The 25,405-nt window shown below is 37.8% G+C and overlaps 4 protein-coding genes across 4 annotated transcripts; 3 read left to right on the top strand and 1 right to left on the bottom strand.

The window, feature by feature from the left end:
• The first annotated feature begins 1,166 nt into the window (after positions 1-1,166).
• Positions 1,167-2,132, top strand: Tas2r42 (taste 2 receptor member 42). The gene has a single exon (XM_051173113.1). It carries the CDS (start codon positions 1,182-1,184, stop codon positions 2,130-2,132), a length of 951 nt encoding a protein of 316 aa, XP_051029070.1. The 5' UTR covers positions 1,167-1,181.
• Positions 2,133-9,906: 7,774 nt separating this feature from the next.
• Smim10l1 (small integral membrane protein 10 like 1) lies at positions 9,907-11,344 on the bottom strand. The gene has a single exon (XM_051173141.1). It carries the CDS (start codon positions 11,327-11,329, stop codon positions 10,955-10,957), a length of 375 nt encoding a protein of 124 aa, XP_051029098.1. The 5' UTR covers positions 11,330-11,344; the 3' UTR covers positions 9,907-10,954.
• A 6,313-nt stretch (positions 11,345-17,657) lies between these two features.
• On the top strand, positions 17,658-18,614 carry LOC127212919 (taste receptor type 2 member 140-like). The gene has a single exon (XM_051173112.1). It carries the CDS (start codon positions 17,658-17,660, stop codon positions 18,612-18,614), a length of 957 nt encoding a protein of 318 aa, XP_051029069.1.
• A 2,414-nt stretch (positions 18,615-21,028) lies between these two features.
• On the top strand, positions 21,029-24,776 carry LOC127212918 (taste receptor type 2 member 140). The gene is made up of 2 exons (XM_051173111.1): positions 21,029-21,114; positions 23,834-24,776. The coding sequence occupies exons 1-2, from the start codon at positions 21,029-21,031 to the stop codon at positions 24,774-24,776; spliced, it is 1,029 nt and encodes a 342-aa protein (XP_051029068.1).
• The last annotated feature ends 629 nt before the right edge of the window (positions 24,777-25,405 follow it).

Genomic DNA, 25,405 nt, shown 5'->3' with positions numbered 1-25,405 from the left:
GATTGTGTGCATGTTGCATAATATAGCAACCGTATTCATTTAGCCATGCTCTAATACACCTCCCCACTCTCCAGTGTGCTTGCGTGCGTGCGTGCGTGCGTGCGTGTGTGTGTGTGTGTGTGTGTGTGTGTATAATTTTTCTTTCCCTATCAAAATCTCACCTAAAACAGTTAATTGACAGTCTGGCTGTCAATTAAGGCTAAACCTACAGTGTCACACCCCAGGCCCCAAAAAACATAATATATAAAATGGTAAATAGCAAAACCTGCCTAATTGTGAACATCACTCAGAGATACCCAAGAATCATCTATATGGAAACTACAACAAGTGACCAGTTATAAGGCTCTATTCTCAGAAAAATAAATAGTTTTATTTGGGTATCTTTTTGTAGACTATTTAGACTATTTAGCTGGCCCCAAATATAACATGTTAGTTCTTTATAAATTCTAAGTATCTCCAAGATCCAAATGTCATGGCTCTCTTTTCTCCTCTAGAAGGACTATTGCAGATTGTAGTGACTTTTTTTTTTTTTACTGTTTATAGACTACATTTTAATGTTCTCTTTCTGTTCTCACTATTTTATGTGTTTCTTAGTGCTTTGCTTTTTTAAAATTAATTTTGTATAAAGTCAAACACATAGCAAATATAATACAGGTTTATGGAATCCATAATTACATTTATTAGAACATTTTAAAAGTATGTTCTTTGACTAGGAAAATGATATCTAGCTCCAGAGAGTGTAGTATTTCAGGTGAGGAGGAAAGCATTACACAAATCAGTGAAAAAAAAAAATCTGATTCAAATTTATATTTTAATATATTTGACTTTAATCTTTCAAACATTCTTTCAGGGGGAAATTTAAGGCCACACCATCGATTATGTGGGCATAGAGCCTGTTCGGATTAGAATTTAATAATTATTTTCAAAAAACTTTTGAATAAAAATATATGACTGTAATCATAAACAGATCTTTATGGATCAGGAATAGGATTAATGTTAAATAAAAGACAAAATATCCAGGATTTATAATTTCCTCAATTACACGTGGAGCCAATGGAAGGAGGTTCAAAGCTGAAATTACAGTAAAGAGAAAGAAGATGATGGTCCGTGGAAGTTTGATTCAGAGGTGGTAGAAGTGTGGATCCCTTTCTTCTGTAAGACTGCTTGCCAGATTGGATCAAATGTATACGATACTGGTAACAGCAGGATTCACCACTGGAATGCTGGGGAATGCGTTCATTGGATTGGTAAACTGCTCTGACTGGGTCAAGAATCAGAAAATCACCTTCATCAACTTCCTCTTGATCTGTTTGGCAGTTTCCAGAACCAGCTCTCTGCTTGTGATATTTATTGATGCAATCATACTAGAACTAGCTCCTTGTTTCTATGACTCTTACAGTCTAATAAAATGCTCTGATATATTGTGGGTTGTGACTGATCAACTGTCTACATGGTTTGCCACCTGCCTCAGCATTTTCTACTTCCTCAAAATTGCCCACTTCTCCCATCCCCTTTTCCTCTGGCTGAAGTGGAGAATGAGAATTGTGGTTGCTGTTTTTCTTGTATTTTCTTTGTTCTCTTTGATATCCTATTTTCTACTGCTTGAAACATTTCCTATTTTGAGGGAAATTTACATGATCACGGAAAGAAATCTGACTTTATTTTCAGAAACAAGTAAGACCACTGCTGTTAAAAGCCTATTCTTTTTCTCCCTGATGTACTTGGTCCCACTTTTTGTGTCCGTAGCATCACTGATCCTTTTATTTTTGTCCTTGGTGAAACACTCTAGAAACCTTAACCTCATTTCCACCAGCTCTGAAGATTCTAGAACCAAGGTCCACAAGAAGGCCATGAAAATGCTGTTGGCTTTCCTAATTCTCTTCACACTTCACATTTTTTTCATGCAGCTGGCACGTTGGTTATTTATTTTTTTACCAGGCAACAGGTCAACTAATTCTGTTTTGTTAACATTAATTATCTTTCCTTTAAGCCACTCACTTATTCTGATCCTGAGTAACAGCAAGCTTCGGCAGACAGCAGTGAGGGCCCTTCAGCATCTTAAAAGCCAGCTTGAAGAGATGATCCTCTCCCTTCATAGAGTTTCTGGAGTCTTTCCTAAGTGGATAAGTTAATGGGAAGCCTCAGTAGATCACTGGTCTTCTGCTGGGTTCTTTTAAGTACCGATGAACATACATGAAAGGCTTCTTAAACATGCTGTCTTTGTGACAATTGGCACATAGGCTAGAAAACACAAACCTATCTTTTTCGTTGTCTGTTTACAGCATTGGTAATCAAAATTAATAGTCCCAAACATTTTAAAGGGAATCAAATAGTTAATTTCACAGGCAAAAATTATGTCATTACAAGTCACAGGGAAGGTTCATAATATCTAATATCAAGGTAACTTACAAACCTGAACAGGCATAAGAATATGGGCAAAATGATGATAGGAGACTAAGAAAATATAAAGTTACAAAGAGAAAAACACCATCTCACAGCTTAAATTATTACTTTTTTTTTTTAAAAGTTTGTTTATTGATTATAAACATACCTGCAAGCCAGAAGAGGGCACCAGATCTCATTATAGATGGTTGTGAGCCACCATGTGGTTGCTGGGAATTGAACTCAGGTCTTCTGGAAGAGCAGACAGTGACTGCTCTTAACCTCTGAGCCATCTCTCTAGCCTTAAATTATTTTTAAAGCTTTTCTTTTACTTTTTAGATTTATGTATGTGTATAAGTATTTTTTGTATGTATGTCTGTGTACCACATGTATGCCTAGTGTGCACCTGGGTCAGAAGATGGTTTCGAATTCCCAGTAACTAGAGTTACAGATCATAGTGAGCGACTATGTGGGTCCTGAGAAGTAAATCGGGTCCTGTGCCAGACTAGTGCTCTTAATTGCTAAGCCATCTTTCCAGCCCCAACAGCTTGAATACTTAAGCATTACTTTAATTTTAAATTAGGAACTTAATGGCCTGGAACTTTCTATATAGACCAGGCTGGCTCTGATCTTATAGATATTCACTTGGCTTACACATTCTAGAATGCACCACCATGTTTCACTTCTCATTTTTCTTAAATGAAAGGAGAAAAGTATCTTTGTTATTAAAGCATTTGTTGATACTCAAGGAATAGGATGACTATATGAAAACAGGAGTAATCTTATGTTCAAAGTAAATTGGAAAATATTAATATTTTTAATGTGAATTTACAAATTATAAATATTTTTGCCGATTTTACACATTTGCTAATTTTTCTAAATTCAAGAACAGACATTGTTCACAGTGGCAGAAATCAGTAGGCCTATCATGTTATGGTCTTGTTATGGTCTCCAAAAAATAAAATTAACCTTTACTTCAGAATCACACTTATGTTGCTACTATAAGATAACATGTCCTGAGAATGAAAGTGTATTTGTGCACACATTTCATTGCAATCTGATCGTCGGAGTTCTTAGTACAAGACACAGATAATAGATGAAGAAAGAAGATGAAGAGGGCAATTTTTATAATAAATGGCAAGTTCAATGGGGATTGTGGATGTGTGGATGTATTTATAATGCTACAATTTAGGTGTAGATACAATAGCTATAAATTCCAAATGAGGCAATGGGGGATGTTTACTATAACATTTTCACTGTGATAGTAGGAATTATAACATTATACAGATACTGGACATTACACACAGTATGCTAGGCATTATATTTGTTTATGTAGTCATTAGGTAAAAGAATCTGCAATGAAATCATGATACACACTTGCTGGTTTGGCTTGGTGGAATTGTAAGTACGGTAATGGTAGAACAATTCATATTTTCCACCCAACTACATCTGAGCTGTTTGGTTCTTCTACTTATAGATGATAAGAATGATGTTGATGATGACTTCAATGATAATATAGCACACATTTATTAATAATCTGTATTTTACAAAACAAAACATTTTTCAGTAATTATATTTTAAATATCTTGTCTTGGAAAATATAATGTGTAAATTCAGCCTTAGATGTTGGTCTTGTTTTTATTTTGCAGAATTTATTTTATTTAGTTTTTAGTGTTACTGTAATTTGGTAACTAAGAGAAGCTAAGTAAACTTGTGAACAACTTTTGATTAGAAGAAAATGGTTTTGGGGATAAATGAGCTAATGTATATCTAGAAGTAACCTACACTTAAGCAAACTTTAGGGGAGAGAAATATAAAGAACAGGATCTTATTCTTGACAGTAGAAGAGTGGCAAAGTATCAGTAAATGAATTCCAGGTTACAGGCCAAGTTATTGCAATGAATGGTTTGTAATCCACACGTTTGAATGTTAGTTGAACTCAAGCCTTGTACCACTACTATCTCCATCTGCCATCTTCCTGTCGGTCTCAGCATGAGACCCTCTGCCAACACATGCAACCCCAGGCCAATGCACGCAACCTGGAATGATTGACCAAAATGTTGGGGAAACAGAGAAATCATTACTTCTTTTTTCACTACTAAGCTCTTACCTGACAAATAAATGTTCATTTTGAGAATTTGTTTGCAATTATTTCTTCTTTTCCATCAACAGAGGTAGGCTGTTGACAGGAAAGGAATACCCCAAGTCTGTTGATGAAATTGGCTAAACTCTGATGCCAGGTTCAAAAGGTATCGGGTACATTAAGGCATGCTTTCTTGAGTATTTCTGGAAACATACACCAGTTAAAAACCTGTGTCTGGTTATTTGCAGTAGGGACCAGGTCCTCCCTCCTGCCTCTAGGTTAAGGGAGTATCCCTCCATAGGGAATGTGCTCCCAAAGTCCTTTTGTGCACCAGGGATACATCCTGGTTCCACTATCAGAGGTTCCTTAGACTGCCCAGGCCTTCTAACTGAGACCCATGTTCAGGGGGTCTGAGTCAGTCCAATGCTGGATTCCCAGCTATCAGTCTGAGGGCCCATTAGCTCCTCCTTGTTCAAGTTAGCTGTCTTTGTGGGTTTCTGTAGCCTGGTCTGACCCCTCCTGGAAAGCATCACTCTACATGTGGATGGGGGGGTGGGATGGGATGGGAGGGTGGTCGGGGGCATAGGAGGGTGGGAGAGAGGAAGGGAGGGAGGAAGAGGGAACTGGGATCGATATGTAAAATAAGAAAAAAAGAAAAAAACAAAAAACCTGTGTCTGTACTAACTGCTAATAATGGTTTACAGATTAGTCTCAAGCAGGTCACATGCTACTTTTTAGGTAACTTCTCCTACCAAAATCTCAGTAGTCCCTTTTAATGGTTGTTCACATTATGACAAAGTCCTTCCAAATTCTCCCACCTTAGACAACAGGTAATATGCTGCCCATCTATGTTTTAGAATGATATTCCCAAGAAACATTTCATGAATTTTGTTAAATGCATTTGAGAAACAAATAGGTAATCCTTTTTGACTCCTGGTACACCAAATCTCATTTTAGCTTTGCTAGTTGTTGTAGTATGTGTGTACGTATGTATGTTTATGTTATAACAAAACTAATATACTCTCTGAGACAAAGAAGATGTTTAGTCACTGTCATTCTAACCCCGAACTCCACTCTCTGCCACTGTGGATCCTGTCCTTCTAATCAAGGCTAGCTCTGGCTTAAGTTTGTGAGGAAGACCCAGGGAAGGGTATTTTCCTCTATCTTAATTTTGTTTCTCCTTTTCTGCAATAAAATACTCTGATGGAAGAATTAAAGTATCTTATTTATATCACAGTTCAAGGCACAGTTCATCATGGCAGGAAAAATAAGTAGCAGGGTTTGAAGTAGGCAGTTACATCATAATTAAGTTGTTGTTTAGCTCCCTTTTTCCATGCACAGTACAGGATACCCTGTCTAGGGAATGATCTCACCCACAACTAAGATAGTTATTCCCACGTCAATTAATATCATCAAGATAAACCCCACAGCCATACCCAGAGGCCCATCTCCTAAGTGACACTAGAAATGTCAAAAGGACAATTAATACCAACCATCCACATCCTCTGAGAAATGTGGGAAACAACTGGAGCCCTTGGTTTTGAAAATGAAAGGTGCATTCTATTCCAAGTGAAACAAAAACCCACAGTGAAACAGAGTATCTATAGATCACAGTGATTAAGCTAGGTCAGTATCCTTCACATGTGGGAGATGAATGTGACACTTTACCTTTTAGTCCTGGTCCCTGGCATTGCTCTTTGGATTACTATTTGCCCTTAAACATTAAGATCCTTACAACTAAAAAGCTCCAGAAGGCTTTAATTTAGTGTCTATCAAAGGAAAAGTTGCTGAGGTCAGTGTCTTAGAGCAGTAACAAGAATTGGGCGTATTTATTACTTGTGAACATCTTGCTATTGACAGAACAGGAGAATGGTAGGGGTTGGGAACACTTGCCACTGGGCACTGTTGGCCACTGGGAGTCTTAAAGATGTGTGCTGAGGTGGAGGGGGAGACAGAAAAGGGCAACCATGAAGTTCATCCACTCATTTCACTGGAATCCGTCTGTCTCTGTCTGTCTCACATACAGGAGTTGTTTAAAAGGCTATGCGATTCAAATGGAATAATGAGATGTGTTGGTGAGAAGAGGTGATACGATCATTTACAGATGCAGTAGTTCTTTGCTACAATTTTTTAAAGCTTCGGATTATGTTTTGTATTAATTAGGTCAGAGTACATTTCCATAAGTACTTTTTCACTGTTCCTTAGTGAGAAATGCTATTTATTTTTTAGCCCAGTACATCAAGAAATCAATGATTTTCTGATTTTTAAATTTTATTTTTATGTGTGTATTTGCCTGCATGTGTGTATGTGCAACATGTATATTTCTGGTGCCTGAGGAGGCTAGAAGAGGGATCAGCTCCTCTGGAACTGGCCTAAGAGATAGTTGTGAACCATTATGTGATATTGAGACCAGAACCTGGGTCCTCTGTAGAAGTAACAAGTGCTCTTAACAGCTGAGCCATCTCTCTAGCCAACTTTTCTGTTTTTAACTATAGCTATCAACAGATGCTTAGACTAATTACTTTGGATTGCAACTATACCATGGATTAATTTAATCAAGTTATCCGTAGAAACATTTTATAATAATATAGTGACATATTTCTCCAGCATATATAACTCAACCATTTGATATTTTAAAGAAAATATAAAAAGTAATTCAACATATGATTGTGAATATCTGTAGTCATATAGACTTTTTAAAATGCAAATATCCACTTGCATTTTTATTTACTCATAGTATATGATAGACATGATTTTATTGTTTTCAATGTTTTTCTTAGTTTCCTCTTTAGTGTACTTATGAACATAAATGTTCTTCAGTGAGTATCACTGGACTTGCTTTATTTTATTAACTTTCATGTTTTTGTCACTTTTAAACCATGCCTACCAATAACTTTTTGTTTTTTTTCTAGTGGCCTTTGGAGTATTTCTCAAGCATCAGTAACTTCTAGGTCTCTTGACTTCCATACCATGAAATCTAGAATTATCTAGCTCTTTCCAAATCCTGGGACTAAAAATAATTTTTTGTATGTGGGCCTGACAGGTGCTGTAATGCACGCACCAATAAACTTTCAGAATACTGAGAGTATGCTCCACACTAATGAAATAAACATTCTCTGGAGAAGCTCACAGGACATGCACAATGAGCCGGGATCTTGTGACATGGCTCAGCATAGTCCAATATTCACTACATAACTTCAGCTGGACTCAAAATCAAAATCCTCCTGACTCAGCCTTTAGAATATTAGAATTACAGGTATGTAATGACATGCCTAGTATTTTTCTAAAGCTCTCAGATTAATTATAGCACTCAGTCAAGATAGATGCTGATTGTAATAGAATCATAAAATAATACTGCATTTTACAGTGAGCTAACATTTATGATACAAGGTAGAAATTAATGAAAATAATATCACGGTTATTCTCCACCTCATCTTGACAGATAGGTTTAAAAAAATCATCATGGGAGAGAAAGAATGTAAAAGGTAGGATGAGGAAGAGGGCTATGAATTACAAACTTTTGGCTGTGACATTAGACCAGCACAAGATCAAGCCAGTTCAAAGATTCTATCAAGGAGGGGATCCTGAGGCTAAACCCCCAGCTGAGGAGCCACAGGGGATAGTTACTATCAGTTTTCTTTAGGAATGTGGATGACCCAATACTCATGCATATATGGATAACATGAACTGGACTCAATTGAGTATAAAAAAAATAAGTAAAAGGAGGATATCAAGTAGGGAGATGTATAGGAGGAAGCTAGAGGTTCAACACCAAGTATGATTCTTCAGGCAATGTCCACCTTATTGTTAAAAACAGCGGCTTTCGATATTCTGGGACTTGCCAAGTAGGCTAGGGTGGCTGGCCGGAGAGTCCCAGGGGTCTCTTTTTTGCCTCTCCTTAGCACTGTGGCTACAGGCATACTACCAAGCCTGGCTCACTTATGAAAGCTCTGGGGGATCAAACTTAGGCCGCCAAGCTTTTACAGAATGCACTTTACTGGCTGAATAACGTTTCCATCTCTTTTTTCTCTGTGGTTACTCTTTTCTGTCCTATTACAGTTGGATTTTTCTGATACTTTGAAACATCAGGTACATTTCTTTATCAATTAAACACTGATGATTTTTTCCCTTCAATACACTCATTTTGACTAAACTTTTGGCAAGAAGCTTACGCAAACAGTCTTGGACTCCTGTGACATTTAAAATGTCACCTGGCAAGAGCAGGCCTGCTGGCAGATGTCAGGGAGATCATGAGTTCTCAGCTAGCCTGGGCTACACAGCAAATTCCTCTGCAACCCCGTTAAAAACAAAACAAAACAAAACCAAAGAAAAAGTAAAGGGGGTAAAAGCACAAAATACAACATGAACAAAAGTGGAAGCCTTCGGTTCATAGGCTTTTCTAGAATTAAACTAATGAGGAAACACCCAATTTCCTTCTAATACTTGTTTTTTAATCACTGGACTCTTGCTTTTGTGTCTTTGGGACAGATTTTTCATCATGTGGCCCAGGCTGCTTTTGAACACACAATGTCCCAAATCAAACTCCTGAGTACTGGGGTAACAGCTGTGCACCACCACTATGTCTGGGCCTCACTGGATCCTTTCAGTTATCTCTGAACATCATGAGAATTTCCCAGAAGAGCCTGGAAGATGGCAATTTGCTCACAAAGCCAGTGGAAGGGTTTTAAAATAGCATGCTCTATCTTCACATGTGCTCACAGCGAGGAAATAACGGAGACAGTTCCATTTTCACGTCATGCCTGTAACAGTATATATTCATCTCACATGATGAGTTTAGAAAGAATACAATCACATTTATATGTAAGGAAAATCACAAGTAAAATGAAAATTATTTCCAAAGCTAAAGTCGGTAGAATACTTCTATATTGATATGTATTATCAAGCACTAACCATGTTCTGTATGATTTACAATTTCAGTCCCATGAGATTTCCATGTCATTTAACCTGTGGTAGACATAATTACCTAGGGAGCTTTTAGAAATGAAATATTTTAAATTATATTTTAATTGAAAATCATATACATGAAAAATGAATCACATAGTTCCTCTTCCTATTCCCATTTCTTTTCTTTTTTTCCAGAAATAACTATTTTAACTCTTAGATGTGTCTGCATTGATTTTCCTCATCAGTTTATGCTGCTTTTTATATATTATATCTTTTGTAGTGTTGGGGATCAAACTCAGAGCCTCATACATGCTAGGCAACACTCTACAACTGAACCAAACCTCTAATCCTCTGTAATAGGTCTTGATGTACTTTCTATATATATCCATTCATCTCTTCCTCTTCAAGCCCCCCAATATTACACAATTATTTCTTGTTAAGCAAGTACTTACATTACAGGTACAGTATTAGTCACATGAGGTACAGCAGGTACCATTACCATGAGGCAATATTTTTTTTTAATATTTCTGATGGGGTTTATAATGACTTCAGTTTTATTTCAAAATAAAATATAAGTACTAATCCCACATTTGGAAAAGTCTCTAGCATACATTCACATATACCAGGTATTTGCTCTTTTTTTTTTTGGACATTCAAACCACTCCACTTTTGGGCATTTCCTGTTTACTTCACGTGGTTACCCTTCCATTTAGCAGTTAGAAACTTTAGGCTGTCCACAATCCACAAAATGCCCTCATCATTCAATATATATCTATATCCCTCCCACCCCACAAGGGCACCACCAATCCATTTACTTTCTCGTCCTTCCACTTGTCAACTGTATTTTCAGAAGGTTTGTAACAATCTGCATTTTACTCTGTAACCAAAATTAAGTATTCCCTTTAAAGAAGAACGGCATATTTGGTTCATTTGCATTCCTATCAGAGGGCAGCCAATTCTTCTGCCCACGATTGGACTTTCTTTCCTTTGGCTCCAATGTGTCTTGACAGAGACATCGTCACACACTCTCACCATCCGTTCAAAACCGTGCTGTCATATTTGGCACTGGGGACAAGCTTTCCTGTAGTCTGGCTTTGACCCACAGTTTCAATGTCTCCTCTGGTGGAAGATACCTGCTTTTCAGATCCCATTCATGACATAAGAGGCCTCTGATTCAGTGACTAGCTCACAGTCCAATATCCTCAAAGATTAATTCGGAACGCAAGCTGGATGGAAATCCGTGTTCTTGAAAAACGTAAAGGTTTTCCTCTCTCACAACGCAGCCTGTGCCCTCTGCCACACCCTAAGACTGTGCGGGGGTCTCCTGATGTGCATTCCCTGGGTGCGTCCACGGGCCTCAGTCCCTCCGCTTCTGGAACATCCACACCCGTGCTCTTAACGGCCTGGGCGCGAGCCTTCCCACCTCGGAATCCGGGAGAGGGGCCGCTGGGAGGCGGCCGCGCGCGCGCGCGCTCTCGCGGGTGGGCACGTTCCGCACGCGCGTCTCGGCGGGGCCGCGCGCGGGGCGGCCCGGGAGGCGGCCATCTTTGCGGCTGCCCGGAGGCCGGGCACGCAGGCGCGGCTCTAAATGTGTACCTGCAGGCGGATGTTGAGGATCACGGAGCCCGCGATGTAGAAGTACGGGAAGTTCATGCGCAGCTGCCAGGCCAGCTCGAAGAAGGCGAGCAGGGTGCGGGAGAGCCCCTTGCAGAAGACACCGTACGGGGTGGCGGCCGCGGGGCCCACGGCCCTGAGCGCCAGGGCGGACGGGACGTCGGCGGGGGCCATGGCGGTGTCCCAGCCGGCCGAGGGTCTCCGCTGCCCCGCGCGCTGCCCAGCAAGGTCGGGCGGTGGCCACCCGCCGCCTCCTGCACGGGCAGCGGCCTCAGCGCCCTCCGGCCGGCCGCTCCCTCCCGTCTGGCGCGGGGCTGCGTGGGCTCCGCCCCTTCCTGTCAGCATCCCCGGGAAGGTCCGCTGCAGGCGCTTATGTAACTGCAAGGACAGCTGCGCAGACATCGCTGTCACTTTAGAGGCACGAGCTCAGTGAGCTGACGCAATTCAGCCCACAGACAGCACCCATTTTGCAAGGATCAAAGGTGGATTAAAACGAATCTGTCCGCTTTGTGACCCTGCAGTGCTCGCTCCGATACTAAGGTCACCTTACAAAAGCTGGTCCAGGCAGGCAGAGAGTCTGCGTTTGTAACACAGTAACTGTGAAAAGTCATCGTATTAAATTATGGATTTACCTGCGTATAGGACTATTTAGATTGCAAATGACAAGCAAAAATACATACATCTTTTTTTTTCAGGGTATCTGTGAGTGGTGCGGTGTGTGTGTGTGTGTGTGTGTGTGTGTGTGTGTGTGTGTATGTATGTATGTATGTGTGTCTCCACTTAATTTAAACCCATAAAAAGTCAGATTAGGTACAGAATGCAGCTTTTTGCATGGAAATGCACTAGTGAAAAACCCGTAAGGTTCTAAAAATGAGACCACTACTATTATCTATTTTCATGTCCTTGGTATCCATATAGAAATGAGCCACCATTAATCATAATGCTTTTTTTTTGGTATTTATGTGATGTACTTTCATATTTCCCCCAGTAATCCCACTATTTAGCTATATGTTTAGCTATATGTATGTATACTGCATGGATGTTAGTTGCTGATCATGACTTTCAGAATACAGTATAGTTTTACAAAACACTGTTAAAATCTAACCCTGAATTGTATGTTGTATGTATGTGTTACATATTCAAAGCCTGCCTGTGCTATAAGAGTGTCAGTTTGAAAGGACACTCCAATTCCTTGAACTTTAGAAGTTCAAATATCCAAAACTGAACTTAACCTGGACTGTAGGAAGATTTCTGGTGGTTACATGAAAGCCAGCATTTCTCCAGGAACTTGTGAAGTGGGTTCCTGCCTGCCAAAAGGGGCCAGTTCCCTTACCTCTCACCAAGACGACACGTGGCTTTCTTGTTAACACATACTTGTAGGCCCGATTCTTAGTACTAACTATCCAATTCAAAGCCCACATGCCCATCTTCTAGCCATTTTTCACTCCAGCTACTCACTCCTTTTGTTACCATTTTAAAACCTTACAACCTTACCACCAATACTTCTTAAACTGTTAAGAAGAAAAAAGGAAGAAAAAGGAAACACAGTAACATTTCTAAACTTTTTTTGACAAAGCCATAGTTACTCTAATACAAAACCCAGGTAAAGATATGTCTAATAAAAAAGTTGCAGGTCAGTATCCATGATGAACATAAATGCTATAATACAGCAAAAAATCATCTACCACAACCAAGTTGGGTTTATCCTGTAGATGTAGGAACAATTCAGTATAGATAAGTCAGTTGTATAATAGATCATATCAATGTATAAAGACAATGATAAAATCCTCCCAATAGATGTAGGAAAGGAGAGAACAGACCTGGAAAGGAATGTGAAGGAAGCACCTGTGTATGTAACAATGTGGATAAACTCCATTAACATAATGCTGATGGAGATGCTAAAGCGAGAACATAAATACAGAGGCTAAGCATTAGAAGTACACACCTGTAACCACAGCACTTTGGAGGCTGAGGCAGGAGGATTGCTTTAAATTTGGGTTAGAAGTCTTTGCCTATTAGAAGTTTGTAAAGTTTAGTCACTTATCTAGCATTATATTAATTATTACTCTTTTGTATTTAAGCTTATAAGAAATTCAACATTTTGTTTGGTGTGGGATTTGAATTGAAGTTCATTTTTCCATATTGTAATTAAGTTTTTCAGTGTCATTTATTGAAGAAAATTTTGTTACAACTTAATGTTTGGTGTTTTCCTTGAAAGTGTGTGGGCTGCATTAAATGAATCTGCCACTAGATACTTTATTCTACTTTTTGATTCATGTATTTAAGCAAGTTTAACTACTGTGTTTCTACAGTGTTGAAATCACAGGAAAAGTTTAAATCTTGATGCTGTGAACTGCATATTATTTTAAAAATTATTTTAAAACCGAATGTACCCAAGCCAGCATACTTTACAAATGCTCTAAACATGAGGGATATTTTTGACAAACATTGATAAAAGGTTGAAAAACCTGAAGGGCAAGAAAGGCACTTTAAATATTGATTATCTATGAAAGACACACATCTGAGATGATAGGGCAGTGATTCTGGTTCCTGTGTATAAGTACAAAGTATACAGTTTTCAACAAAGTTACACATAGTTGCTAGCTGTTGATGGGAGGAGTATTAGTTTTCCTGGCTTCCCAAGAAAACTCTGAATACTGTAGGTATTGAATTCAACATCTTCTTAACAGAAAACTAAAGTCATTTAACACTAATAATGGAGAAGAACAAAAGTGATTACAAATGTTGAAACATGCTAGCAAACAAGAATTCAGCTTCAATAAAAAGTCAACTGTTTAAGTCCATTGGTCTATAGGAGGGACATAGAGTATATGAACAAGGGTTAATTTGAGCAGTTACAGGAATGTACTGTTTGTAGAGAGATAGGACTGAGTTCACCTACTAACACGCTATGATGATGTTTGCTTGACATTGGTCATGGAATTGTGAAGAATAACTTTGCTAAGCATCCACAGTTCAAAGGCACACACAATGTAGATATACTAAAGCAGAAGGCAGGGAAGATGACTTAGCCAGTAAGAGCACCTGCACAACCACAGAGATCTAAGTCCAAATCCACAGAACTCATAAAAAACGTGGCATGAACATGTGTGTCTGTAACAGCAGTGTTGTGGGGGATGGGAAGTAGAGAAAGGAGGGTCACTGAGGCTTGTTGGCCACCGGTTTTACTCCAGGATCAGTGAGCAATCCTAGGTCAATGAAATGGGACAGATAGACACCTGACACCCTCCTCTGGTCTTTGCTTTGTGAGGCATGCATAATACCGCATATACCACACACATACATACTCACACAAGTGCTGCTAGCTTTGATTTTTATTTTTATGGTTGTAAACACAGAAAAGACTGCTCAGGCGAGTGAGTATGAAAGCAATATAACTGGGAAGGCCAAAATGAAGGCCATGACAGCTTTTCACATGTGACTATCCTCACTGTAGACACTTCACACTCTGCACAACATCACCACTCTGTGCTCTGAGGCTGATCCACTCCCTGTGCAAGAAGCCCAGTAAGATATGGTTCCTCAGAAAGGATGACGTGGACCAAGTGTGTAGTCCACACGAAGGGCCTGCAAACCGAGCTCCTCTTGCTTTAAATCGGAGTGCTGTGAAATCATTGTTATGTAAAAATAAAAGCAGATAATTTCAATAATAGAATTATTCACGTTCATCATTCATCCCAAATACATAAAAAGTGTCTTGGGAGGGGGAATGATATCAGTTCTGTATAATGATTATTCTTAGCACTTATCAGTATACAGAACTGACATTTCCCCTCCCAAGACACCTACGTATGTTATGTATTCTTAGTACCTACAAATGAAAACAAAACAGTTGTCAAAATATTTTACAGAATCAACAAATGGATGAATAAATCAGTGAGTTATGTGAAGGTTGGCAAGATGACAATAAATCACATTATAAAATCTGCATGTAGTATGATTTTTTTGTTTGTTTCTGATTGGTTTATTTTTAGGTTGCAAAATTCAAGCATTTCTCTGAGCAAAAGACTGGAAATTGTACAATTTTGAGTAAAATGTTAGTAGACTGTTAAAATGCCAGAAGTATGAACTGCAGCATGTCAGAACACCAAAGTAGATGACATTTGTGGAAATATAGTAGTTTTTGAAAACCATGAAAAATATTTTAACAAAATCTCATATTTTTTTGACTGTGGATTATGTTACTTTCATTCCATTTTCTTATTATTTTATAAGCAAAATGCAATTTAATATTATAAAACTTAGTTAGTATGAAGGTTCCTTTCATTATTGTTATGGCTGTTGGATTAAACCCAGGGTCTCATACATGACTGACAAGTATTCTTCCACTGAGCTATGTTAAAGGCCTACCAGCATCTTTTCTCAGTTGTTACTTCTGTACATTTTTTTCCTCCTAACAGTTATAAACTCTTTTCAAGTTTGCATATTGTAATCACATAGAAGCCAAACAATACAAGCTGTAATTAATGGATATTTCCCATGCCACTATCCAGTCCCTTGATGGCCATTTATAAAATCATATCTTATGCTAACAATGTTCCATTATAATTCAAAATGGAAGGATAACCCTTATGATACAAGTTGTTCACTAAGAAAATAGAAAACAAGATATTTAAGGATCCACATGAATTATTTCTAAAACATTCATGAACGGTGTCCCTGAATTTATAAATACATGACTTATGCCTTTACTGGGTGCCCTGGGTTAGGGATGGGGGCCTATGCTTACTTTGTAGCTCTATTTTTTCTTTTTGCGAGCTTGTCTCTTGAATATGGGTTATTCTTCTTATGAAGGAGTACACTGCATCAATTCAGTAGGAGTTTGGGCTCTTCTTTTCCTATAACTGTGTCAGAGACTTGCACAACAATCTTGCCACTATTAATACAATTGCAGTTTTGAATCTGAACAAAACAACTTGGACAACAGCTTACAGCAGCTACACTATTCAAGTAGAACATCAAATGTTCCCTCTTCAGACTGAAAGGTGGAGAGGGGCTCAGGGAAGCCCCTGGGGCGATGTTACTCCCTCCCATGGATGCAAGCTCTGTCACATCTCTTCAAGGCCTTGAAGTCTCCATCCTAGCACCCAGTCCACACAGCCCTACCCCCATGCTTTGCATCTCTCCCTATTCTTCCACCTTTTGTTATATAGAGAGAAAGAGCCATCCTATGAAGACCTTCCTGTGTTCAGGTATATTGATGTTTCTGTTTTTAGAAATTTCACCTAAAACTTTTCATGTGCTGTTCTATTTTCCCAGTGTGTTTTACCCCCTAAAAGTAGACCATTTATGACAAATTTTAAGATTTTTTTGTCTCAGTTTCTTTGCTCAATATTGCTCCAGGTTCCAGTTGTAATCTGTCTTTCACATGCAATAACCTATTTTTTTCTTCAATCTAAATATTTTCGTTGGTTTTACTCTGACACAGGTCTCATCAGCTAGCCCAGTTTCCTTCATTATACCAAGTTTACTGAAGTTTTTGATACATTTTTCTTTCTTTCTTTTTTTTTTCACTGCCTGATTTTGATACTTCTTTTTATGTATTATTACTTCTTTGACTATCCGTTAGCTCTTGAAGAATGTTATGACCCATTCATTGCTGTATTCCCTGGTTTGCTTAGGGTATGTATTGTCTTTATATGTCTTGATGCCTACAGTGACAAATTCAGGAACAGATGTTGGTACAAATGGGAGAGAAATGAATAGTGTTTAATCCTCATACTGATATATGTATCAGATGCATCAACCAAGGGAGGATACATAGAGAATGAAGGGGATTCTTGTGCAAATGAATTTATATGTTTATTATCTGCTTTATAATAGAATAGGACTTTTCCAAATTTATTTGTATGTATGAATGAGATAGTCACAACTCTTTAGAATATTTACATTACAACAGCATCAATTACAAATGAAAGCAATTTTATACCATCTCCTAACAACTGTCATATAACTAAGTGAAGAACATAATATATTTTAAATAAATGACAAACCTAAATTATTTAAGTAAAAAATGAAAATGGTCATGATATAAATAAATGCATACTTATGAGCTAGTATATGTATATGCATGCATGTGTGACTTTGTAAAAAGTAAAATTGATAGTCTTCTCAGTCCCAGGGATTTGAGGAATAACTAACAATGTAAGGTTGATAAATGTTTACTTGTAGGAAAATGTGTATAGGTGCCTATATCAGCAACTTTTGGAAATATTTAATGAAATTCTTACCTTATACAGAAATTAAGATACTGTTTATGTGAGTTAGAACATTATAATTTTGCTTGTCTGAAGTTAAATGGTTAAAATTTAATATAAACACAATCAAAACAATGCAAATAAATATATTTACTTTGATGGCAGCACATGAAAATTGTTTTCTCCAGCATCAACTATGGAGGACTTCAGTCCATAATGTGTAAAGGTACACAGCATTTGAACGAAGCTCAACTGTTCTGTCTTGCAAACTGTAAGCCTTTTGTGAAACAAACTATAAACCAGCTCATTAGTAAATCTTAATGTTTACTTGACACTGTACATAAGAGTTAATTAATATGTTCTGAATGCTCAAGAATTAGGTAGACATACATTAGAAGACTTCATTAACAAACCTTTAGCACTATTGTGGAATTTGGAACATCCACTTGGAAGCAATGCATGGTGTCCTTCAGTTCATATTATTAACTATTTTAAGTGTGGAATTTATAATGGGAAATTTTGGCAATGCGTTCATAGTGCTAGTGAACATTATGGGCTGGGTAAGGAAGAAAAAGATATCTTTCATAGATCAGATCTTCACTGCACTGGCAATTTCCAGAATTTGTTTGCTCTTGTCACTAATTGCAAGTTTTTTGATATCTGAACTGTATCCACCCTTAAGAGTAACTAGAGGAACTGCGAGACAAATTAGTATTTTCTGGACGGTAACCAATCATTTCAGCATCTGGCTTGCTACATGTCTCAGCATCTTTTATTTTCTCAAGATAGCTATATTTTCAAACTCTATGTTTCTTCACCTAAAATGGAGAGTAAAAAACATGGTTTCAGCGACACTGTTGACATCTCTGTTCTTCTTGTTTTTAAACATTTTAGTCATAAACACATGTATTGGCCCCTTGGTTGATGAAGTTGAACCAAATGCATTCTACAGTGCTATCTCGAGTAATTCTACTCAATTTTCCAGGATTGTTTTACTCACCAACACTATATTCACACTCATTCCCTTCAGTGTGACCCTGACAATGTTCCTCCTGCTCATCTTCTCCCTGTGGAGACATCTGAAGAACATGCAGTTCCATGCCAAAGGCTCCAGAGATCCCAGCACCGCAGCCCACGTAAAGGCCTTGCAAATGGTGGTCACCTTCCTGTTACTGTATGCCGTTTTTTGTCTGTCCATTTTTTTGCAGTTTTGCAAAGCTGAATTTCATCAGAAAAATTCATTTACTATATTTTTCTGGGCTATTGGGGTTGCTTTTCCTTCAGGCCACTCATACGTCATGATTCTGGGGAACACTAAGCTTAGACAGGCATTTCTTTCCATGATGTGGTGGCTGAGGTGCAGGCTCAGTGAGGTCCCTAAAACATACAGTAGGTCATCTTTTGTATTCTAGAGGAACATCAATTCCTAAGAAATTATTTTTGTATGCAATTGTACTTTCTACACTTCATTTGTAGCATTGTGAATTTGGCAAAACTTTGTATAGATTAGGTACTACCCAAACTATTACAGCCCTGGAAGAAAATATGGAAATAGCTATATTGTTCTACAAGGATACATATGAATATGAACTAAATAAATATATGAACACATAATATTAGCAAAATATAATTTTCTATCTAGAATTAACCACTTTGACATTTTAAATGATTTATATTAATATGTAAAATACATGTGTATATATATCACGTGTCTTGTGTTGGATCCTATAAATCTTTAGAAAGAAATCCTTTAGATTACTATTATTTTTGTTTTATCAAATTTTTTTTCTCTTCTAACATTGTTTATTTATTTATTCATTGTAGAAATGCTGAATGTATTTTCTATATGTCTTTAGAGACAATTTGATGGAGCCACACATCTTATAACATGTGGACATGTGTGATGGGTAGCTACTTGAAGGAAGATGTTATAGTGCTTATATATAGATCATTGATATTTGAAATTTCAGCCAACTTTTTGAATATTGTGTGAATGAATTAATTTGTTAAAAAAGCTGTTAAAGGACTGAATTGGGTAAGGTGAAAATTCCGCAGTGAGTTGTTGTTTGTTATTCTGTTACTTAGGAAACAATAAGAAAAGAAAGTGTGTATATATTCAGTGCTGAGAGAAATGGCTCTTATCTGTAAATGTCTCCAGCTGAATGAATTTTTAGAGATGGAACCAATAAGTGTGAAATATTAACAGCCAAAGATGAGGTTCAGGGTAAAAGATAAATTAGATACGGGTCAAAGTGTAGATTTCTTGGTGAAAATAGTAAATAGAGTAAATATCAAAAGGTGAAATACCAATAGGGTAATGCCAACATTTCAAGCACAATACAACTCACGGGGCAATAAAAACAGAAGCCCACAGCACAATTTTCACTGAAAGTACAATCTCAGAGAAATTGCACATTTTTACTAACAAGATGGGAGCCTGTCCAATAGTACTGGTAGACCAGAGAACGCAGCATTCAACAGGCTTTTTAAACACTACAAATAACTTTACACAAAATACTTCTAGCAAAATGCCTTTTAGTATCTTTCATTTCAACAGACTAGATTTATTGCCAGACATAGACAGAAGAATTCTAGCTCAGTGATCATAGCTATGTTTTCTTGAATGGTGCCTTGTACTTAGATTTGGATTGGTGTTTGTGTGTGTGGGGTGCATGTGTGTATACATGGCTGTATATAATGAAGCTATGAGACATTAATTATCAGATTGTAGAGAAGTAGAGAAGAGGAAGATCTTCCAAGGAGATCCCTGAGACAACAAGACACCTTAGAAAAGGAAAACTCTTCTACCTGAATACAATTATCTACTGAAACAAACTGATGTTGAAGGACCATTCATGACAGCTCCTGAGGACTGAAGCCCACCAATCTGCTCATTATTTATTTATTTTTGTTTTTGGTTTTTTGAAACAGTGTTTCTCTGTGTAGCTTTGGAGCCTCTCCATGCACTTGCTTCATAGACCAGGCTGGCGTCAGATTCACATAGATCCCCTGCCTCTGCCTCCCAAGTGCTAGGATTAAAGGTGTGTTCTATCACCACCTGGCCTATATTCATTCTTCTCTTTTTAAACTTTGTAACTTTAAAATTTTGCTTTGCTGCCTGACATCCATGCTTCATAAACTCAAATTTCAAAGAGGCTAGACAAGGGGAAATGCTTGCAAAACAGTGAAAGAGAGTATGCCTTTATTTGCATGCTAGTAAATGAGAAATTAGCTTTAACTTCAGTAGTTGCAGACTGGAGCTTGTGGTGAGGGTGTACAGCAGTGCACAGTTAAAGTTGTTTCAGGATAATATTTTTTTTCTATGAAACCAGCTTTGAACTTGGGGTTTGTCTTAGTTGGTGCTGAGTTCCTTCTTAGCATTGTTCACAGTATGGACAAGTCAACAGAACATTATTCAGACTGAAATGTATGTATGTATGTGTATATATATATATATATATATATATATATATATATATATATATATATATATATATTACAAAAATATGAGAAAAACATGTCATAAATTTGAAAGAGAACAAGGATAGATGGGAGAGTTCAGAGAGAGGAAAAGGGAAGAAGAAATGGTGTAAATATATTAAAACCTCAAAGGCAAATGAATAAGAAGGCAATAGGACTTCACTGCCCACCCAGACACTGGGTTTTGCTAGAACATATTGTCAGGAGATTATCAATTATAACCGGTAATAAAGGCTTATTTTATATGTTTCACCTGACTTAAGGTTACTCCTGAGCATATTTTCCATCCAGTTAGCGGGAGAATTTGGTTTGGGAAAATCTGCCAATGTCTTTACAGCATTCGAAAATGGCTTGGGTATTACTGGTAGAAAAAGATGTCCCTGGTGTTAGAATTCTTACTCCTTGGGTTGCCTCCAGAATTGTTTCCACACTGTATTTAATTGTAGTTCATCTGGGTTCAAATAATGAACAGGTGAATAAGGGTGTCCTTGTAGCACCTGGTGTGCAAATAGCCTCAGCTCGCTTTGTTTGTTCAAGATGGCTAAGTTCTCTAATCCTTCTCATCTCGCTACCTAAAAAGAAGAGATAACAATTTGCTCTGATGGCACACAAGAAACTTTGGTTTTGTCTCTTCTTTGATTCTTTTATTTTAGGAATATTTTTATTAGTTCTTTGAAAATTTCATGCAATGTATACTGTACATGTTAGTTCACTCCCCCAACTATGCCCATAAGCGTCCTTTCCACTCTCCTCTATTTTGATATACGAGCTTTGAGTTCCCATGATTTCTCTTTACTTCCCCACACAGAGTCCACTTTTTGTTGCTAACCTAGTCTTGAGATGGGGCCTGCCCCTGAGTGTGGTTGATCCATCAGCATCACACAATTAAAGAAAACTACTGACTCTTCTTCTCCCAGCAGGCATCAATGCTTGAAACTTCTCAGTTAGAGGTAGCATTTGTGGCCACCTTCCTCCCTCTGTGTTGGGATCTTGTCTGGCTTGAGCTTGTTCAGATTTTGTGCATGTTGTTACACTTGCTGTGAGTTCATGCATGCCACTGTTCTGATATATCAGTTTTCTTGCTGTTAATTCTTTGTTTCTGTCTCTTACAATCTTTCCTTGTCCCCTTACATGAAAATTCCTGAGACCTGAGGGGAAGGCTATGTTCTGACTGTTTGATTTAGAGCTGAGAATGCCAGTCTTTTGTTCTGTACACACTGGCAGATGAGGGACCCTGTATTCACTGCCATTTACTGGAAGGAGAAGCTTCTCTGATGGGGGTTGAGATATGCTGTGATCGACGTATATAGCAACACGTCATTAGGAATCTTTGAACTTACTTGGTAGTTCTTTGAAAGTTTAATACATCATATTTTGTTGTATATTTTCACTCATCTCTCTCTAATTCTTCTCACTCTCCCATACCCTCTAGCCACAAAACTTTATATTCGCCTTCCTTTCTGAGGAAATAATCTGTCATGTTGCTCTAGAGATGAAATAGGTGGGAACTATTCTTGCTGCCATTTTTATCTTGTCTGGATAAGTCTAGCAGCCTTAGGAATAGTTGTTTAGGTGGAACCCTAAGCATTTCTTTGGCTGAGCAGAAGATGCAGAGGAGGAGCTTGTGTGTGTGTGTGTGTGTGTGTGTGTGTGTGTGCTCATTAGGGTGTCATATGTTGCTCCCTCCTGGTCGACATGAGTCCTGTCATTTTAAAAAGAGACCTTGCAGTTCCAGCAGTGGTATCCTCTGCACACTGCCCCACCCCCGGAGTCTTTTGCATTTTCCCTTGACTCTTTTCTCTTTTTTTGTTGTATGCAAAGAGCCAGGTCAAGAGGACATTTCTGCCTCTACAGTGATGGTATGCTTATGCTTCTATTCTTAGTACCTTCCCCTAAAACTTTTCGTATGATTATGTACTTTATCTTCCCAGTTCTTTAATTGTCTTTAACTGTTGGGCACTTGCTCCAGAGGAATAAGGCTGCGCTCCATTCTCCACACTGGAATACCTCATGTCCTGCCTGTAATTTATACAGCTTTGGCTTTAAACTGTGTCTTATTTATACCTCAGGCTGGTTTTGGATTAGTTATCCTCCAGCATCCATTTCTCCATTGCCAGACTCAACCACTGCCCGCCACTACTCCAATTTTACTGTTGCCTTTGACACCTTTTTTCTGTTGTCTTTGTTACCTTTATTTGCTTTGAGTCATTGATTCCTTGACTATCCTTGGCTTCTGAGGAATTTTAACACCATGCTTCATTTCCTGCCTGTCTAGGTCATGCATCATCCTTCATGCATATCACGTGATGTTGGTAATGGAGCAGATATTGGTGCAAAGAGGAGAGATGGTTATTTCTGAAGGTCCTGGGTGCTAAAGGTGGCAAATGTGCTAACAAAGAGAGAGACACAGCAAACGGGAAGGATCGTTGGTGTGTATATAAATAAATTCATGAAATTTTTTTTTTTTTTGGTTTGGTAGCGTGATAGGACAATCTCCAAATTTGGTCATATACAGAATGAAAGAATCACAACTTTAGAGAATATTTATGTTTTTATTACATTAAAACTATTTTATACAGCATAACAACTATAGCAGTACAATTAATGAGGCAGAGGCAGAGGCATTTATAGTTCCTTGGATAAACATCATTTTGATGTATTTGATATTGTTTTGTCAGCCTGGATTTGGTTTCTGCTATGAGTTACAATTTCCTAGCATTACTTGATCCAGAAATAAAATATCCAGACTAAAGCATATATAAAGAAAAATTAGCAAAAACAACACATATATGTAGATCTTTATTTTGATGATAGCTACAAAAAAGAAAACAAAATAAAACAAAACAAAACAAAAAACCACAAACAAAACCAACCATCCAAACAGACAAAAAAACCAACCCAACAACAACAACAAATCAAGACTTCAGGATGCCCTGTGTAAGGCACATAAGATCTGGATAAAGTATAACCTAGCTTCCTTGGAAATGGTAAAATTTGGTGCAGAAAATATGGACCAAATTATTAGTTAATCTTTATTTGATTGGAACTTTATATAGGTACCCATGACAATGGATGCTTTGAGGGTTCAAGGATTTTGTAGCATTTTAGAAGACTGATTAATGCATCTTCATCAGTTTACCATGAACTGAAGCATCCTTCTAGTGACAATGAGTCATATCCTATATGTCATATTAACAATTATTTTAAGTGTGGAATTCATAATAGGAAATTTAGGAAATGCATTCATGGCACTGGTGAACATTTTGGACTTGGTCAAGAGAAGAAATATTTCTTCAGTGGATCAGATTCTCACTGGTCTGGCCATCTCCAGAATCGCTCTGCTCTGGTCATTAATTGCAAGTTTATTGGTTTCATCCATCTACACATATTTAATGATACCTGGAAAATTGATAAGAATTACCAAAATTTCCTGGACAGTGACCAATCATCTCAGCATCTGGCTTGCTACATGTCTCAGCATCTTTTATTTTTTCAAGATAGCTACTTTTTCAAACTATATTTTTCTTTATCTGAAGTGGAGAGTAAAATATGTGGTATCATTGACATTTCTGGTATCTTTGCTCATCTTGTTTTTAAACATTTCAGTCATAAACAGATGTACTGATGTTTGGATTGATGGACACGAAGCAAATATGTCCTACAGTGCTATCTCAAGTAACTCTGCTCAGTTTTATAGAATTGTTTTACTTGTTAACACTATGTTCACACTCACACCCTTTACTGTGTCCCTGACAATGTTCCTCCTGCTCATCTTCTCCCTGTGGAGACATCTGAAGAACATGAAGCTCCATGCCAAAGGCTCCAGAGATGTCAGCACTGTAGCCCACGTAAAGGCCTTGCAAATGGTGGTCACCTTCCTGTTACTCTATATAGCTTTCTTTCTGTCTCTTCTTTCACTATGTTGGAATGTTGACTTTAAGCATAAAAGTCTCATAGTTTTGTTTTTACAGGCAATGGGAATGGCTTTTCCCTCGGCCCATTCATGTGTCCTGATTCTACAGAACAGGAAGCTGAGTCAATCCTTGCTTTCTGTGCTGAGGTGGCTCAAAGACACAAAATGGTCTGTTCCCTAAAGCAAATTGGGGATCAGCGAATTTTTCTTGAAAAAAAAAAAAAAACAGCTGATAGTTGTCATGTGTTAGGGATGACTAGGGTGGAGATCCTCTTTCAGGCAAAGGGTTTGTTAGAGATGCAGATAATGTAGAGGTATCTATTAAGATGGGAGACTCTGCAAGCAAGGACGAAATGCAGCTAACATCCATTTCAGGAGAACAGAGTTAATTTTTTTCTCTTCTAAGTAAGGAATGGAGAAAGTATTATACCATGCATGTGTGAATCTGATATTAGCTGACACCATCTAACTTACTAGACAGGAACATTATGCTTTTCTGTATTTCTGGCTGAGTAGGTAGGGCAGAATGACATTCCTAGAAAAAGGATATCCCTAGAATATCTTTATACACAGGTATCAGTAGAGCTGTGAGCTGCAAACACACACACACACACACACACACACACACACACACACACACCTGCACCCATGCACGTGCACACACATGCACACACCAATTGAAAAATAAAAATACTCTCACTTTTATCCCATTTCCTATGCATATTATTTTACTTAGGAATCAAGAATCCTTGAAACATATTTATCACTGAAAAATGCATTGCATTTTTCTATTTAGTTCTTATGTATGTA

The sequence above is a fragment of the Phodopus roborovskii genome, unplaced genomic scaffold (assembly GCF_943737965.1).
Source record: "Phodopus roborovskii unplaced genomic scaffold, PHOROB, whole genome shotgun sequence".
NCBI lineage: Eukaryota > Metazoa > Chordata > Mammalia > Rodentia > Cricetidae > Phodopus > Phodopus roborovskii.
This window is presented reverse-complemented; position numbering and strand designations above follow the sequence as displayed.

Excerpts from the sequence above, each read along its gene's own strand:
- Tas2r42 (XM_051173113.1), top strand. The coding sequence starts at position 1,182 with ATGTATACGATACTGGTAACAGCAGGATTCACCACTGGAATGCTGGGG.
- Smim10l1 (XM_051173141.1), bottom strand. The coding sequence starts at position 11,329 with ATGCTGACAGGAAGGGGCGGAGCCCACGCAGCCCCGCGCCAGACGGGA.
- LOC127212919 (XM_051173112.1), top strand. The coding sequence starts at position 17,658 with ATGCATGGTGTCCTTCAGTTCATATTATTAACTATTTTAAGTGTGGAA.
- LOC127212918 (XM_051173111.1), top strand. The coding sequence starts at position 21,029 with ATGGCTTGGGTATTACTGGTAGAAAAAGATGTCCCTGGTGTTAGAATT. Across the intron at positions 21,115-23,833 it reads TCCAGAATTGTTTCCACACT|CATCCTTCTAGTGACAATGA; the intron begins GTATTTAATTGT and ends CATGAACTGAAG.